We start from the raw sequence: 20,334 nt of genomic DNA, 5'->3' as shown, positions 1-20,334 counted from the left end.
TATTTTAGTATGTAACAAATATTTATAAAAGGCAATCATAATTATCTAAACCATTATATTTGAAAAAAAAACATCTTGTTATAAATCTATACAATTTTTTCCGTTCATAACATTCAAGATCTTGAGCGGCGAATGTTCAAAAAGACGTTTAGTTAACGAATTTTAATTAGCTAAATACCTCATGGAATATTTATGTGTTTAGTTGTCTATCGATTATCCAACCTCAGAAAAATATTTGTCGTAAATATCAAATGTGGTACCAATCACGTTAAAACAACCTTAACTGACGATACTCAACTTTCGATAGTCTGAATATCCATGGGGTTAGAAATAAAAAAAATCCAGTTAAAACTCCAATTTTCATAATTGTTTTGGTTTTTTTTTTTATCTTATTAGGGGCCTGCAGAGGTTATCAAGGCCAGTTATGAAAAGAAAGTATCATTCAAGTTAGACATTCATCACTTGGCGTCCGTCTGTAGTCACCCGTCGTCCGTCGTCAGTCGTCTGTCGTGCGTTTTCGTCGTCCGTCATCGTTGTCCGTTGTTTAATAACTATCACAAAAATCTTCTCCCCTGAAACTACTGATTAGGTCATTTTCAAACGCATCAGACAACCGGTTGTTGCGTTGATGCCACTAAATAATTAATTTTAAGAACATTTTGCAGTTTCTGGTTATCATCTTGAATATTATAATAGATAGAGATAAACTATTTAAAGAAAAATTGTTCATCAAAGTGAGATCTACAAATCTACAAATAAGTCAACCTAACAAAAATGGTTAATTGGCCCTTTATAAGTTGTTGCCCTCATATAAAAAAAAGATGTGATGTGATTGCTAATGAGACAACTTTCCACAAGAGATCAAATGTCACAGAACTAAACAACTATAGGTCACCGTACGACCTCCAACAATGAGAAAAGCCCATACCGCATACTCAGCAATAAAAGACCACAAAATAACTATGGCAACCTTACAAGTTGTTATTGTTGGCATTTATTTTTGTAAGATCAATGGAAGAAGTTTCCTAATGCTAACAGTATTGAAAACTTGCTCATTTTGATAGGTCACTAGTCTAAATTTAACACGCTAAGATAGTCGGTAAGAGAAATTCGTTACATGGTGTGCTATTGACGTAATACGGTATATATGGGGTCAGTAAATTCTATTTTGGGATTCGAGCTTCGCTCTCAACCCATATGGAATTTACTGACCCCTATATATATCGTATTAGGTCACCAGCACACTATGTAATTAATAATATCCTAAATATGTGCAACTAAGCTGAAAAGAAAATGATGTATTTTACCGTTTCGTCATATATCTTGTCATTTTGAGTACTGTCAGGTGTTACATTGGTTTTCTTATGTCTTTATAAGTTTTCGGGTTTTTTTTAAAAACCATCGTGATACACCACAGTCCGGATATTCGATCACTTTTGTAACAAAGATTTATATACTGAAGTTGAAATTTATACCCAACTTTAAATCTAGATAGTAGATATTATATTACTGACATTCATTGTTAGGTGTCGTATTGTTTTTGTTTTGCGATTGATCATATATTATTAATCTTATGTTGTCATCTAATGCACTTATTATACAGTGATTCATATCAATTTTAGCAAACATTTTTTGTCCGTTTCATAGTGTCCAGCTGTTAACATTGTACTTCATCTGCATAGTACTATCATTCTTTATGTGATACTTTTACAACAACATATTTTCAATTCAAATTACAAAGTCATATATTCTAATAGATATATTTATTGTCTTTGTTTAACAACTATATTCATAACTACAGCTTGTATGCATTAGTGTTAATAGTGAGATATTTTAACTGACAGAACTTAAGATTATTAATTTTGTTAAATTTGCCTTAATAACCCAATCAAAAATGTCAATATTTTCCCTGTTAAGAAATTTTTATTGTAATAATAACATTTTTTTTTATCACCAATCTTTCAACAATTTAATAATGTTTCTGCTCTGTTTAAAAATAACAAGCTTAAAACAGATAAATTGGTAGGATATAAAAAGAGAAGCAAACAAAAACACCAATAAACCAAACAAACACACTAAAATATTCTAGGATGCTTATTTTTTAAATGTAAGTCATTTAAAGTTTTCGGGAAATAATTCTCTCTAGACAAATAAATTTATGATAAATTTAGAATTGCCATCCTTTTTCTTTTAAAAGTTATGAAAACATAACAAGTAAAGTATTTTGAAATATGTCATTTTAAACGATATGTAATAACACTATGAAAAAATAAGGTAGGGGGTAGTTGAGTCATGTTTTAAATGGCACAACATGAATGAAACCAGAGGATTCCAAAAAATGATGTCCTTTCACTCAATTATCCACATTTCCTGCCTCTGATACTGGAAGAGGAACGAAAGATAACAGAGGGACAGTCAAACTCATAAATCGATAACAAACTGACAACGCCATGACTAAAAAGGACAAATAGACAAACAATAGTACACCCGACACAACATAGAAAATTGAAGAATAAACAACACGAACCCCACCAAAAACTAGGGGGGGGGGGGTTCTCGGGTACTCCGGAAGGATCAGCAGATCCTGCTCCACATATGGCACCCGTCGTGTTGCTTATAAGATAACAAATCCGGTAAATAGTTTAATTCGGTAGGTCACATTTATGAAAGGGAAGGGTATTGTACTTACGAAGTAAGGAACATATCCGATATCATTTGTGAAACGGTTATTCCATAACGGTCAACCAACTCGTGATGGCGTCCGTAACAATTTCCTGAACTCGACTTAAGATTTGTTATACTATCGCCACTTAAACTTGGTCTTTCACTCTATAATGACACAGAAGGGCGCATTCAAACGAAAATCGTTGAAAACGGTGATTTTCGAAACCGACCAAATGTCAACATATCTCAGTAGTACTATATTTTCTGCTCCACAGTACTTCATAAGCATCGTCTTCGCCATGCAAATACTGCTCGAAAATATTTATGAAAAATATCAATAATAAATAAGTTATACAGTCTTCATTCTAAATTTGTTGACCGGCACAATCCTTTAGCTCGAACTGCCGATTGATCTTGCCATCGTCACCATACAAAGTTTCACTGGTCATGATATAATTGAGATCTAAGCATCGTAAACAATAAACAACTAAGATACCTGTTAGCCAAAGGCCCGAATTACCGAATTCCCGACACTAACAAACGGAAGTTCCAAAAAAATACTCAAACAATATCTTTTCGGATGAATAAAAAAAAATAATGTGGAACGTCTAGCTAAAGAAATAATTTCCTATCTTACCCAATATCATTCATGAAAGAGAAGATTATAAAATTCAATATCCATCCTTTCTCCCTTGGTATCAAGATGAAAAAAGACAACGACAATTTCCATTCGGTAAGCTGGATACTTAAACTTATTGTACACAGCTATATATAGCCAGTTCGTTAAGATGTTATAATTTTTCTACACATTTGCCACCATTCCTTCTAAAGTAAAAAGAAAAATGACAACATTACCGAACTCCAAAGACAATTCAAAACGAAAGGTCCCTTATCAAGCTAATCAAATTGCAAAATTAAAAGCTCAAACACATCAAACTAACGGACATCAACTGTCATATACCTGACTTGGTACAGATATTTTTTCTTTTATAGAAAATTGTGGAATACACCTGCTAGCTTCACCTCTCACTTGTGTGACAGTGACATTAAAACAACATTATACTGACAACTATGTGAGAGAAAAACAAAGACATTAACTGGGGCCCTTTATAGCTTGTTGTTCGGTGTGAGCTAAGGCTCTGTGTTGAAGGCCATACAAGTTGTTTCCTGGATGGAGACTTGTCTATTTGACACTCATACCACATCTTCTTATATCTATATAATAGGTAAAAAGGTCAAAATATGGGTACAGCAGTCAACATTATGTTAACATCTTAATTATTATAAAAACAAACAATTATGTTGAAGCAAACCAGGTTCAATCCACCATGTTTTTTTCTTAAAATGTCTTATACCAAGTCAGGAAAATTGCCATTGTTATATTATAGTTCGTTTCTGTGTGTCACATTTTAGTGTTGTGTTTCGGTTGTGTCGTAGTTCATCTCTTATATTCGATGTGTTTCCCTCAGTTTTAGTTTATAACCCCGATTTTTTTTCTGAATAAATTTATGAATTTTGAACAGCGGTTCAACTACTGTTGCCTTTATTTACAAAGCAAACAAAAAGGCATATAAACAAAGCACATTAGCAAAACTTATTGTGTTGAGGTATATTCAGAAAGCGTTTTCAATCGAAATTCTAAATATCTACTCCAAAGTTTGCAGTCACAATTTTTCCAAATTTTGGCAGTTTTTTCCAAACCTTTGACTTCTGCACACTTTACACTAGTATCCCAATACTGAATTGACAGATCGACTTTATTATTTTATTAATCAGACCGTTTCTTATTCCAATGGGAAACGTATATACACATTTCTTGATTTACAAATGTAGTTAATGAAAAAAAAAATTAAAAACATAATATGCCCCATATGATATCAATAAAATGCTCGACATTTTGATGGACAACATATATATGTTGAGTTTGATGGATTGATATTCTAGCAGACTGTTAGTATTTGTAGATTGTCACTGGCTTTCTCAACGAGATTGATGTTCTCGCTTAATACGGTACGTCGAAATTGAGAAAAACAAACGAGCTTAGATAACCAATGATAATCTGTTCATTGCTAATTTACCTATGAAGACGTTGTAAATGTCCTTGACAAGGCACGTGTTCCCTTAGTTTCTAGCGATAATTTTCATATCACTCGACTCCGCTGAGAACGGAACTAATCAGTCAGCATGATCAAGGGAAAAGTTCATAAAATAGTGATAATCAAATTTAAAGGTTGAAAAGTTGTTTCAAAAATAATATTGATACGGTCATTTCTGTTAAATTCTGTTCATAAGTTTTCAATTACTCACACTACTAGCGTTACCATCACAAGACATTTTGCCATTAGCATGATTTTGTTGCAATGATCTTTAACTAATTGACAACTGTTATTATTTTGTCACTGGCAAATTTATGTAGACAAAACACTTGATTACTAAAATACTTTATATATGTAAAAGCGTAATAAACATATATTTTTACAACATCTGGGTCGATGTCATATTGAAATGTTTATCAGTCTTTAACCGCTTATTTAAAACAAAATCAGAAAAAAAAACATTTTGACCTATTTACGTTTGTGAAATATTTTAATATCTCTCCAATATCAACAAGTGATCAGGTGTCAGCTATTTATATTTCAAACTTGTCATAGAACTCCATTCTCTGTTAAAAGACGTTGATAAAGGTACTTGGAATTCAATTCATTTCAAATTCCGGAAACACATCTTTACGCCTACGTGTAAAACAGATCTGATTACACAGATAAGTTATCGACGTATACATTTGTTTGAGTTAAAGAGAACAACTTTTGTTAATTTGTGTTAATATTGTTGTCTGATGTGTTAGATTATTTTGGTCATATAAGAACTTATCTAAAATCTTAATTTTGAACCAGCATACCTCCAAATGAACGAATATAAATAAATGGCTACGGTTACTAACTTCCATATAAAGTTTTTCAATGCTATACAAGCAAAAAATATAATACGACATTTTATTAATCATATTTTACCATTTTGACAGTTTTAAATGATTTCTATTTTTTAAAACAATACTGTATAATCAATTATTCTGCTTTCAAACAATTATCCACAAGAGACCAAATGACAAAGACATTAACAACTATAGGTCACAGAACGTCCTTCAAAAATAAGCAATCCCCATACATATAAAAGGCCCAGAAATGTTAGCAGAATCCCAACCCTCCCCAAACCTGGGACAGTGGTATAACAGTACAACATACCAACGAACTGTAAAAATCAGTTGAAAATGGCTTAACGCATCGGATGGATACAAATAGAAATACATCTATTTAAACAGAGAAGACTTGACCGGGTATTTGTATATCAAAACAACAAAACAGACAATAAGTACTGATTTGAGAGTACTCGCAGTAACTAACAACTAATAAATAAATCATGCTTCTAAGACTAAATTATCAATCAGAACACATTTAACATCCATTGGATTTAGTTTTAAGACGTCATAAACAGTTAAAGAAAAATATGACCTTGAATTGTGCAATGCCAAGATACAGCACTACAAAAGTCAAAAAGTCTGAAAAGACCAGTTTTTGTCTGAATTTGCATGAATTTTTACTCGACATTTTAAATTGTCTGAATAATTTAAAAAAATTCTTGACATAGTACGAATTTGTATAATAAGGTTCTTGATTTTTCTTGACAAGTGTCTTGACAGTATGAACATTGTCTTAAGATTTCTCGATACTTCCTGTATCATCTGATAAGAGTCTTGATTAGTCTTGACCAATTCTTGACTGTCTTAAATTTGTCTCAATTTGTTTTGACATATTCTTGACATTCTTAATAATGTCTGAATATGTCTTGACATATTCTTGACATTATAAATAATGTCTGAATATGTCTCGACACATTCTTGACAGTCTTAAATGTGTCTTGACACCATCTCAACTGTATAAATTTCGCCTGAAATGTGACCAGACTTATTCGGCCTGTTTATGACATTCTATTGCTGGTAAATACTCCTTTTTATTACGGCTAAACTGATATCTGAAGAATCAAGGATTAATTTGGTATAGTAAGATATCCTTTTGGCGCAACTAAGTTGGAATACCCTGAGTAATTCCCCATGTAGTTTCATGATGATTTATTTTTATTAAACATTCAATTAATTGTTTTCACTTGGAATATATTAAGTCGAAGTTACTGACAAACAGCATTTAGATTTTAGCTGTTCGCAAAATGTCAGTCAAATTTGCTTTTATAAAATAGGTGTTTTGTAGGCAGTTTTAAAGTGTTACCACGTGTCTCTTTTGGACCCGACATTTTATCTCTTGGGTTTTTGTGGCAAAAAAAAGGGGGGGGGTGAATTTAATAATTTTGTTATCAAAAATAAATATTTGTGATATTAACTCCTTCCTGAAAAGAAAAAAAATGTTTAGATCTATATTTTGCATGTAGGTTTAAGATCCATTTCATGAGACCAATGATTTCTATAGAAATCATTGATAGGACCATTATAAAGACACTTTTTTTTAAAATTATTATCCCTAGAGTAGTTAGCAATTTTATTTTAATATTTGGGAATTATTAAATTTGTTTTTGTTTTAAAAATATTAACTTCATAATTTTGAGGAAGAAAATCAATTTTAATCCATTTTTTTTCATCAAAAAGATGAAATTCATTTTCATCTGTCAACAAACTTTTTGAATTGTAGTGGCATGGTCGGTCAACTGATAAGTTGTATGGCTGATTACAGGTAAAGCAGTAATTTCTATTTGACAGTTGCATCTACTCCGGGGTGTGGAATACCTTGATTTTATGGGGAACATCTTGTCCATGTGTATGCCAACAGATGACATTACACAAATTGTTCATCTGTTAAATGAATGATTTGTATATCATCATGATTTGCTATTTATATAAACCACATTATTGTACAATAATTATTCACCATATTAAGATCGAAAATATTTGAATGTTGAATGAAACATGTCTACAGTATGATTTAATTTATAAAATTTAGGAATCAAAATTTGTTATCATTTAAAAACCCACATTTAAATTATTTTATGCTTTAGATTTCATAGCCATATTTGCATTTGTAAAAATATTTATATACCCAAATTTTCAATTATTTTACATGCCCAACTTTTATTTTTATTGTAAGAAGTGTAACTTGAAACAACAGTATATAATTTAAAGAGAAATAAAGATAAAGTTATATCATGAATATTGGGCATGATTTGTAGACCTCAGAACTGTCAAGTAAATTTAAGACACAATTCAAAATGTTCAGAATATGTCAAAAGTAAAAACACAAAAATACTGAACTCCGAGGAAAATTCAAAAAGGAAAATCAAAAATCAAAAGGCAAAATCAAAAGTCCAAACACATCAAACGAATGGATAACAACTGTCATATTCCTGACTTGGTACAGGCATTTTCTAATGTAGAAAATGGTGGATTGAACCTGGTTTTATAGCTAGCTAAACCTCTCACTTGTATGACAGTCGCATCAAATTCCATTACATTGTCAACGATGCATGAACAAAACAAACATACTCAAGCCATACTGAGAAAAAATAAGAATGTCGAGAATATGTCGAGAAATTTCAAGACAGAATTCAAATGTCAAGAATTCTCAAGAAATATTAAGACCATATTCAGAATGTCAAGAATATGTCGAGTAAATTTCATACAAATTGAATATAAATGAGAATTTGTCAAGAAAAATTAAGACACGAGTCATACTTTTTGGAGAATGTCGAGTAAAATTTCATGCAAATTAAGACAAAAACTGGTCTTTTCAGACTTTTAGATTTTTGTAGTGCAGGTATCGACAGAATGAAGATCCAGGAATGTGTATATGTATATAACAATAAAATTTAGTTTGCTTGTAATTTACTGATAACCAAATTATTATTAATACAAAAAAAACAAACAATATTCAATGATCTTATAACAGTGTTCAATTGGTAACCTTTTTGAATAAGTTTATTTAAAGGATCGATAAAAGAGGGACAAAAGATACCAGAGGGAGAGTCAAACTCATAGATTGAAAATAAACTGACAACGCCATGGCTAAAATTAAAAAGGCAAACAGACAAATAATAGTACAGAAGAAACAACATAGAAAACTAAAGACTAAGCAACACGAACCCCACAAAAACTGGGGTTGATCTTAGGTGGTCCGGAAGGGTAAGCCGATCCTGATCCACATGTTGCATCGTCGTGTTGCCTATGTTATTACAAATCCGGTTAATAGTCTAATTCGGTAGGTCACATTCGTGAAAAGGGAAGGGTATTGTAATAAAGACATATCCGATATCATCTGTGAAACGGTTATTCCATAATGGTCAACCAATTTGTGACAGCGTCCGTAAAATTTACGAAGGGATGATTTCAACCTCACCATTTGGAACGCTAGGTTAAATAGCGTCCTTGTGAGTAGAATCCTCTAGCAAGCAAATATTTAGTTTTTCGGAAAAAATAAAGTTTTGTAGTATTAGCTTCTATTATTATCTAGTCATTATACAACCATCTGAATATCACAACGAGGATTTGTCACCGCTTCGATAGCAAAATCACTTTAACAATGATAGTCTTAGTCCAGAACCCGTTGTATTTAGGTTGTTATATCGTACTGATTACGAAATAGACAGGTGCAGCCAAAATTCAATTTTCTTTATTGAGCACATGGGAAAAGTGGTGTAAAGCTTGGAAAAATCAGAATATTTGATATTACTACAACATTGTAGATAGTGGATAAGGATTATAAAGAAGAACCCCACATTTAAAGTGGGTTAAAAAGTAAAAAAATAAGTACATTAGTAATTATTATTTTCCAAAACAAACCATTCTTTGAATTGTCTATAATAATACTTGAAAATATTATTTCATAATCAAGCTTATATGAATATTTTGGAGAATAAAATTAATGTTTACCAACACCTAACTTGGATAGAAACACATACCTAGTTAGTCTTTCCAATTTGTGACGTCCAAGTTAACCCTCCAAAAGTTCAGTCGGTAAAAAACGTATATCTCCAAAGAAATATCAATAGATTATTTTTTACACAACCTCTGAATATTGCAAAAATATCTATATCTTTTAAACTCTTTTGATTCGTGCATGTTTTGTGGAATTGTATTGTTATCGATACGTTAACGTTACGCGATACTCAATTGTATTCAATTATGAAAAGACAGATCATTGAAGCGATTTCAATTAACTTTAAAGATTTTGTATCCCATATTCATATTGGCAATTTCATCAGCAAAAGGTATGTTATTTTCATACATTTTTCCTTAAATAATAATAAAAAAAAAGTTAGCAATATTTTCTTTCAGTCAGTTTAACGTGTGAAAGTATTAATGCAAATATAAAGTAGGACGATATTGTATGAGTGCCTCTTCTCTCACTATATTGTTGCAGAGAAAATAAAAATCATGTACTTATAAAGAAATTTTACTTTGTTTTGCAATTCTGAAATGTATAGTTTAAAAAGCTACAGGTGTATTTTTTACTTTTTGCAAAATTAATTTTTTTTCGAAATACTAAGGATTTTCTTATCCCAGGCATTGATGACCTTAGTCTTTACACCATTTTGGGGAATTTTGGTACTCAATTCTCTACATTTTTGAACTTGTTTTGGCTTTCTGATTGTTTTGAGTATTAAATGTACTGAACTTTTCCTAGCTTTTTGAACTTTTTATTTTTATGTAGCTACATTTCAGCAGCGCCTGAATACGAAGTATATATTTCCTAATTGATACGATATTCCCGGGCTTGTATTTCATATCATGCTTTCCTAGATAGAGGGTTACTCACTAGGAAGCTATCAAACCAAGAGTTCCAAATAGTGAAGATGAAATCATCCATTCGTACATTTTACGGACGCCATCACGAGACGGTTGACCAGATGTTATCGGATATGTTCCTTATGTCGTAACTACAATCCCGTTCCCTTTTCACGAATGTGACCTACCGAAGTAGACTGTTCACCGAGTTTGTAATAACATGAAAACACGATGGATGCCATATGTGGAGCAGAATCTGCTTACCCTCTCGAAACACCTGAGATTCCCATCTTTTAGTGGGATTCGTGTTGCTTAGTCTTTAGTTTTCTATGTTTTGTCGAATGAACTATTACTTGTCTGTTTTTCTTTTTAGACGTGGAGTTGTCAGTTTATTTTCGATCTATGAGTTTAAATGTCCCTCGGGTATATTTTCCCCCTCTTTGATGAGACTGTTTAGAACTGTTTTTATAAGAATAATCGTTTTGCTTTGTGAGTGTTGCATTGGAATTCACACATGACTATATATTGTACTTATTAAATTTTGTTTTCGCTGTGTTAGCACATGTTCAATATAGATATTCATTTTAAGTAAATTCTGACTATCGATACAGTTCCCGATCTGGTTTTGACTATTGCAAACAACCTTTGCTTCTAGAAAAAAAAGAAAAAAAAACTGACAAAGAGTACAACATAGAGAATGTGTCTTATACAATTTTATTTGTGTACTACCATAAATTTTTTTTAAAGTTTTGTCTGAATGGGTAGGTTCTTGCGATAAATCCATTGTTTGATTTTCATTCCAGTTGACCACTGCCTTATTAATATGAAAAAGCAGTTTGTAGATGTTTCAATTACATTGTAAATCTTACACTTAAACTTGTTACGTCAGATGAACATTTCCTTGAATGATTTTTATCCAGAATGAATCAAGCCAAACATTTGAAGCCAAGTACATATAAAAACTGAATCATGTGACAAGCTATATGACTAAACTATAGACATAAGAAGATGTGGTTTGATTGCCAATGAGACAACCCTGCACCAGATACCAAATGAAACATAAATTACCACTATAGGTCAACTTAATACCTTCGACATTAAGCAAGTCTATACCACCTAGTCAGCTATAAAAGACTGATCCAAAATGACAAATGTAATTCAATTCAAACGAGAAAACTAGCGACCTAATTAATATACATACTAATTGCAAAAAAAATATATATGTTACACAGCAAAAAACGACAACAATAGAATAACAGGCTCGTTAGTTTTTGTATATCAACCATATGTAAATGTAACATTTCGTTGTTTTGTTGGCAGCCGTGTGTAATGAACCTGGCTATATATTGACTCTGTCTGTTGTTAATCGCAGGTAAAGTTACCTTAATTATCAAGATTGTACTTCTATAATTTATTTTTTTGTTCTAAAATGGTTGTGTATTTAAAGAGAACTTTCTGTACCAGTCCATGTGATCCATATTAATTTTTACCATGAATATATATGATAATGTGTATAAAAACAATGAGTTTTTTTTATTTAAAGCAAGATAGTTGAACTGGAATATTAAGTAAACATTTACAATGGAAATAAATATATGTCATTTGTTATTTGGCGTCCTCAATTTTTAAACGGTGTCATATTAATCGGGATTTTGAAGGTTTTCCAGTTCAAATGGTGTAAATACTCCTGCACCTGTCTCACTATCGTGTAACTTACAATATAACCGCAAAGAAAAAGAAAATTACTAGAGTTCACTCTTTGTTATATTTGGTGGGGAAATCCAACTTTTCTATATTTGTGTCCTATGAAATCCAACTTTTCTATAGTTGTGTCCTATGAAATCCAACTTTTCTATATTTGTGTCCTGTGAAATCCACAATGACAATTGTAAATATTTGCACAATTTTTCCAAAAAAGTACTTGGAAATAATTAATCGTTGTTTTCATGAAACTATTTGTATATCTATTTAAAACCTTCGAATTGAACCCTTTCTTGGTCGATGATTTTGATTATTTCTTACATTTTGTGGAGAAACATGATATGTTGATTGTGTAAGGCGATCTAAAATTATATGCCCGCTGTTTATTTTTGTCACCCAGGCTTGAAGTCACCACTGTTGTGTCGACATGAACTATCGATGATTACGATATCCTGTAAAGGAGTAGGTCCAGTAAGACCCCTTTTTGGCCCCAAAATATTGCAGTTTTACAAAATTGTTAAAATGTAAACTTTTAGTCATTTATTGGATAGTAGAAAGGCTCTGCTACATAAATATGGGCTCGTTTTGACAATACAATGCACATATATTGAGAACTAGCACCATTAATTCATGCTAAACTAGTTAAATTTGAGACGGTTTCCGTGTAAAACGAAAGTGGCCGCATTCGTGTTCATCCAATTATTGAAATGGAAGTTGTATTTGATGATAATACATAACATATATAAAGATTGAGGATGAACTCGGATGCGGCCACTTTCGTTTTAGATAAAAAAAAAAAAAAACTATCTGAAAAGTGACATTTTTTCGCATATTTGGTAGATTTCTCATATTTGAGCCTGAATCGGATCGTTTTTAATGACTAAATAAGTTAAAATCTTTCACATAAATTAATTGCATCATATGAAATAGACACTCAAGTGTTTAAAAAGTGGTCAAAATATTTAGTCAGATGAAACTGAAATTTGAGGCCAAAATCGGTCCTTACCGGACCTACTCCTTTACCCTTTTCTGAAACGCTAATATGTGTCTACTCCAAGACATAAATAACCTTAGCTATATATGGCAGTACCTATCTAAACTTGGGTTTAAAGATTTTCTCACTTACTTGATTTGGCATTTCAAATGTTTTGATTCTAGCGGCGCTTGTGAATATTATGTATATCAAACATAAGCCTGGCATATCTCGACCCTTGTCGATGGATGCTTGTTTCCTGCGACTATCACAAGACACTTATAATTTAGCATGTTGTACTTGCGTTTTGTCTATAAGTAAGTACACAAATACAGACATAAGGTAGACTCATCACAGACAAACGATTCAACACAATTGGAAGGTCAATTTAATTTCCAATTGAGAAGCATTACAACCGAAAAGTTGTGTAAAATTATGCTTAGACATTCGATTGTTGGAGATTGATAAACTGGGTATTTCATAAAATTATACATTGTACAAGCAGTAAATATTCTGAAAAAAAAACCATATCAATTTCTTCGCTTGTGGCATCCATAGGGACAAAACTTTTACAATCAATGTTATTGACTAAGTGATCAAACTTATTAGAGAAATCAGGTTTTTGATTTGGAATACAAAACGTGATATTTGTCTAAATGAATCTTAGCAGTGGCTAAAATCATAACAGCTTAGAGGCCAAATTAGAAATAGAGTTTAAAAGTTTTGCATTTAAAACATTTCGAGATATTATGCAAACAAGCACAAGACAATTTATCCTATTCATAGTTAGTAGAAATATATCAAAAGAATTGTAAAGTAAAAACGACGAAAAGGCGTAATAAGGCAAGTTATATTTCACGAGCTTTTTATCTTATAAAACTCGTTCTATTTGCTAATTTTATTCATGTATTATGCCTAGTTAGAACATGGATTCTGTATTATCTGACAAATTATCGTCATTAAAGACTGAAACATAGCTTGCCACGTGTATTGTGTAAGAATCTCGATTAAGTCAAAAATAGTCAACCTTCAAAATGTATGTGCTCAGTAAAAAATAAAAAATAAAAGCCGTATTGTATTTTGAAATCTTTGTCATTATCATACTGTAATATAGCGATACAAAGATAACTAGCTGAACCATGAAATCTTAGTTACTTAAGGTCACCCCTTCTTTTGGGTGGTTTCAATAGTTAATTCCAATTACATTTTACATTTTGATTCTGAATAACAAATTCCAAGATTTGATGTGCAAGTTTTTCATCACTGCAGATGGTAAAATAAAATAAAATCTGAATATTATTTGAAACTGTCCACTTAGATACACTTTGTTAAATCTCCTATTTTTGTGCGTGACCTATTGTCCAGCTATTGTTTATTTCAATGTAAACAATACAATACCATTGATTCACGAGGATGATTAACGGATATCAATTGTACCTGACAATTTACACACCTTCTGTAATATGTTCCGAACAATGAACATCAAAAGATAATGATATTTTTTTCTAAAAAATAATTATAATAGATACAAAGCAATGTTAAAACACAAACAATAAACAATACAAACGTTCAGCTAGAAAACAAATTATTATCTAAAGCTTCAGTGGTATCCTATTTTCTTTTAAAAAGAGGACTTAATTAAATATTGTCAGCTGATTCTATCGTTATAAAAGTATGGAGTGTTACGGCAGTACTATTTATAGGTTTTTAGATGACTAATTGAGAGACGATAGAAAGCCCACAGCTTTAGTCATTTACTCTGATCACATAATCTATAAGACTAGAGCCTGTAAAGAGTCTGTATGGTAACTTGTATACTTAAGCATTGTCTACAATATTTTAATTTCGAAATGTTCAAACCTTATCTTTCTCATTATCTGACGCACTTAACAATCAATTCGTTTTATCTTAGAACTATGGCACGAGTGTTTATAAATTCACTGTTTACAAAATTAGTTTGTTGTGAAATACTAAGGATTGTCTACCCAAAGAACAGATTACTCTATTTAGTTGTGTTAAACAAAATCTCTCGGAATGTTGGGTCATCAATGCTCTTCGACATCTTATTCATTGGACTTTTTCACCTTTTTAATTCGACTGTCAATTGTATGCATTGTGTAAACGAAATGTGCGTCTGGCGTACACTATTTTAATCTAGGAATCTATGACGAATTTTATAACACAACTTTGTAAGTGCTGATTTTGTTTATAGATTCGTTTGACATTGATCAGCCGTATATACATATACTACGATTCATGCATGATGGATTATGAAGTTAAATTCAAAGAAGTAATATGATCCATTCTTGGTTAGCGTGCGTTAAAAAAATCATCTTTACAATTGAAACAAAAATCATGTATTGCAAAATAAAGTTATCAGAATTGTCATCAAATTTTAATAATCTTCTTTTGAAATGCTATCAACGAAATATTTTTTTCTTTATTTATACTTACTAGTAATGTAATGTCCTCGTTTAGGAAAACATAAGTAAACACACCGAAAGATATTCAAATCAATAGTTTTCAACTTCTTTTTTTCAATATTTGTCAAAATCATGATGATTTTTCTTCATAAGTAATTCGAATGTTCTTACAATTGCAAAATATAGTACGGAAGCTTTTTATTATTTAAATTGAAGTCATATAAGGGATACTCTACGTCATTAGATATCATAACCCTATCACTATTAAAACTGATGTTATGAAAGTTGTATTAAAATAACATATTTAAACTTAAATGCATATGTAAAGTATAACTTGACGACACAGCACTTCTCGAAAATCACCAATGAAAAAATCTTATACAATCATAGGTCTGTTCTATGTCCCCGCTAAAATATCAAATCCGTCCTTCAAAGTTATTATGAAACTGCCTATTCAAGAGGTGTCGTGAAACATTTGTGGATACTAAATATTTCCAAACATCTGTATTAGTACACTCAATCTAAGACTCTTCCGAAAATTTTGATATATTATTAACACATTTGACTTTTCTAAACTTTGCACATTTCGACCTAAAAGACAAATTGAAAGTGTTGGTCTATGGCAAGCCGTTCTCGTCAAATCTATGTTTAAAACATTTTTCGAAAAAAACACACTGAGATTACAAAACCTAAAAACACACACTGAGAATAAGAAAATTACACACTGAGATTTCTCAAAGACGCACTGAGATTACGAAAAATGAAAAACACACACTGAGATTTTAAAAAGACACACACTTAGAAAAACACACAGTTGGAATTTGAAATTACACACTGAGAATTTTAAATTACACACTGAGATTTGTGCGCACTTTTTATGCGCACATATCTAATAAGCATACGTAATCTTAATCTATTACAAGCTTAAAACAACTAGGGGACATAACTCGTTAGTCCTACAATCTGGTGCCAAATGTTTTATAAAATACATTAGCAAACTAATAGAACAAGAAAAATACCCACTTACTCTCATTACAAAATATGACCAGAAACATGTATTATATGTCTCTGATATAACCAAATGTTGAAAACTGTATTAAAATTATAAGAAATCATCGGAACAATCCACAAAAAGACAAACAATGCAATGACATGTTCACCCAATTGTCTATTATAACATATAAACGTAACAACAAAAATATAAAAGATTACCTTGCGAAATCCGGGTAACAGTTGAAAGACTTTTGAAAAAGGACCTATGGTTTAACAGTTTTAAGCAAACAATCCCGATACACCGTTAGCAATAATATTAATCTGAATTATATTGACAAATAACTTATGAATATGAGTTAGCAAAAAACGATGTTAAGTCTTGAAATTTATTATGAACGTTGGTTGATGGAACCGCATTTCATTATAATGACATGAGTTCTAGAGACCATGATATTAATCTGTTGAATTATTCATCTCATGAATATTCATTAGTAATTTGCATATTAATCTCAATGTGTATTTTTGAAATCTCAGTGTGTAATTAACAATTCTCAGTGTGTGTTTTTCAATTTATTTAATCTCAGTGTGTCTTTTTAAAATCTCAGTGTGTAATTTTTATTTCTCAGTGTGTGTTTTTCATTTTTTTTCAATCTCATTGTGTAATTTTAAAATCTCAGTGTGTAATTTTGATTTCTCAGTGTGTTATTTTAGGTTTTTTAATCTCATTGTGTAATTTTTTCGAAAAAAGGGTTTAAACATAGTTTTGACGAGAACGGCTTGCCATATTGGTCCTGCTTTGTTTCATAACAAAAATGGCCAACGTCGATACACGTATGTTTTTTTTAGGGAGGAATATATCATCCTTTCAACAAAGTCACTTTGATTCAAACAAATAAAAGTCTCTGAAACTGACATTATCAAGATGCTTCATTTCTTAATTGACAACATATGTGTTACGTTTTACGGACATGTTTTTCAACTAATCACAACAAACAATCTGCATTCCCGTAGAAATTAAGTGTGCTCCTATTCTTGCTCTCTTTGTCCTTTATCTATATGAGACTGACTTCACACAGGACGAAAGAGAAGAAGTTAGCAGTATCATTAAACTTTGCTTTCAGCTAAATTGATTATGTTCTCTCACAAAATAATTCAATATTTGTTGACTTTGCTGACTTTGTTGACGTTACCATTACAGGGCACATGAGATGAACCCCAGTTTGTGGTGGGGTCGTATTTTTTTGTGTACTGTTGTTTATCTGTTTGTCTGTTTCCTTTTTAGCCATGGCGTTGTTTTTTTAATCATATTTTTAAATTTAATATGAGATATTGAGATATGTAAACGCTGTATGATGTACCATTGAAGGTTGTGCATTGACCTACAATGGTTTACTTTTATAAATTGTTATTTGGATGGACAGTTGTCCCATTTGCACTCACACCACATCTTCCTATATCTTTTTGAATAATTATTCCTGGTATGTTGTGGTAAATTCAACAGGGATACGTGATGGAGTGCTGCACACCAGTTGTATTGTAAAACAGCAATATGTGCCATAAAGAATTAATTCGAGTTTTAAATAAAGTAAACGCTGTATAATTGGGAAGAAGAGGTCAAGTTGCTTAGTCTAAAGTTTTTCTATGTTGGTTTTTGTGTACTATTGTTTGTCTGTTTGTCTTTTTTATTTTTAGCCATGGCGTTGTCAGTTTATTTTCGACTTATGACGAGTTTGAATAGTTCTCCTCTCTTCGACTGTTGTTTATCAGTTTATCTCTCTCAATTAACGACTTTTGAGTGTCCATTTTGTATAAAATGTACATGCATCTTAGGCAAATTCAAACATTGATATACGCGTAAAAGGCGATTTCGGTTGAAAGGTATATAAGACGATGGAATAAAAAGACTTTAATACCCTCAACCGGAACTATCCGTATTTATTCAGCAACACTTCTAATAAAAAAAACACTTGATGAGGCTGGCTTTATCATAAAACAAAGGACAAGAAAAACAAGTCAAAAAAAATTTAAAACCAGGTGTTACGTATTTAAACAATTATCTCGTACAATCATTTGTTAAACTGTTTATTTCAAAACATTGTCGGGGTTGATATATTTATTATCTTTAAAAGAAATTTCGTGCTTCAATATTATTGTGAAACTTCCTATTCCAGATTGGGCGTGAATCCGATGTGAATACTAAAAACATTTTGCTACGAGTTCATAAAATTCAAGACTCTTTCATCTTTTAAAAGTATTAAAACATCGACATGTCTGTAGTAGAGAATTGATAAGACGTAGTGGATTCGTAAACGATAATCAACGAGCGACTTAAGTCAATTCTCTAGCTTAACCCATTTCTAGGAAAACGACTATCTGTTTCATGATCTGAAAATGAATCAATTGAATTTCATGATAATAATTTCGTATTTTGTCTTTTTTATTGTCTAATAGCTGGAACTGACTAGATCCACACGGTTCACATTTATATTTAACTTAATATAAGTTCAATTTAACTTAAATGTGTAGTTATCTTCCCTTTTTATTACCAGATTTTGTATTTGTAAATGATTATTTCATTCAATATTGAATCATTACAAATTATTTATATTGATTAGATTTTAGTATTTATAATTCATTCAAAAAGACATATAACTAATGCAATTTTTTTTTTGGAAAGTTAAAAGTTTTTAATTACCAACATTTAGAAACCTTTAATATTTACATATATAGTATTTAGCAACCTAATGATCAAACCAACCGACCGTGCGAGGGCTGAAAAGTCAGTCAAGGTCGTTAAACACTTCCATATATATATGATAAAACCAACTTACAAAACACATTCAAAATTACTATACACATTTTAAAACTAAATGAAGTGTAAAATTCACAATAACACCACTTCACTAGACACAAGTTGTTAATAAAATAGATACTATGATTTGTTATAATTGAACTATTATATATACATTTTGTTTAAACTGGTTCCCTTTCATTTTGTTTTGATTTGTTTAACGTTATTGCATTTGTTATCCATCGTCAAACAGTTAATGAACTGGTATTATTTGTGGTACGCATCCTAAAACCAAAGCAGAATTGCTTTTGCTTCAAATGTACAATATATAATTATGTCAATTTTGCAATGTGTCATGTAAGTTGTGCATAGCCGTGATCGTCTAGTCGTTGGCACCGAAAGAAAAAACTGTGATATTAACAGTGCCAAGTTCAAGCCTAGTACCCGGAATGATTTTTTTTGTAATGTTTTCTCTACCAAAATATTGTTTTTAATCTTAGATCGAGGTATCTATATTTCATTTTTACTCTAAAGTTGACGATTTTGTTTCTGGTTTCACCGTCAAAGAAGTAGTTTTACAGTCATAGTTAATCACACTTTATTCCCATAAGAGTCAGTTAAATGTTGATGTATATTTGGACCATTTATAATCAAACAAAGATTAACTAAGTGATCATAATATGATATCATTGTAATCATAAAACCAAAAGATGATGACGAGGGAAAGGCCTTGTACCTTAAAAGAGTTAAGTGTATTGTGTACATGGATGTTTATTTTATCAAGGAATTGTACTAGTAAGTAATATATACAATTTCTTGATTTTATAGTGTTTATATATTTCATTAGATAACAAAAAGACAAAAATACAGTTTATTGACATGCATTGACAGATATACGCTATAAGAGTGATATCTAAATAACAATTTATATCAGCCCTCATGGTATAGTGGTATTATGCATAGACTACAGACTGAACTGTCGAAAGTACGCGATAGTTCGAACCTA

General features: G+C 31.1%; 2 protein-coding genes across 3 annotated transcripts in view; one reads left to right on the top strand and one right to left on the bottom strand.

Moving 5' to 3' along the window:
• Nucleotides 1–13,443, bottom strand: part of LOC139510403 (uncharacterized) — a 97,010-nt gene extending 83,567 nt beyond the window's left edge. Inside the window, exon 1 of the mRNA XM_071296986.1 lies at nt 13,275–13,443. Coding sequence (XP_071153087.1) covers nt 13,275–13,349 — 75 coding nt within the window. The 5' untranslated portion in view covers nt 13,350–13,443. The remainder of the gene's footprint in view (nt 1–13,274) is intronic.
• The window catches only part of LOC139510059 (uncharacterized), a 43,358-nt gene continuing 32,854 nt past the window's right edge, over nt 9,831–20,334 (top strand). The window contains exons 1-2 of one of the 2 annotated variants that reach the window (XM_071296282.1): nt 9,831–9,930; nt 11,768–11,819. The gene's annotated coding sequence lies outside the window, so the exon portion shown is untranslated. The remainder of the gene's footprint in view (nt 9,931–11,767; nt 11,820–20,334) is intronic. The other variant, XM_071296281.1, reaches the window with a different exon arrangement.

Source organism: Mytilus edulis, chromosome 2 (genome assembly GCF_963676685.1).
Source record: "Mytilus edulis chromosome 2, xbMytEdul2.2, whole genome shotgun sequence".
NCBI classification, from domain to species: domain Eukaryota; kingdom Metazoa; phylum Mollusca; class Bivalvia; order Mytilida; family Mytilidae; genus Mytilus; species Mytilus edulis.
The sequence above is the reverse complement of the archived record's forward strand: the minus strand, read 5'-3'. Positions and strand labels throughout refer to the sequence as shown.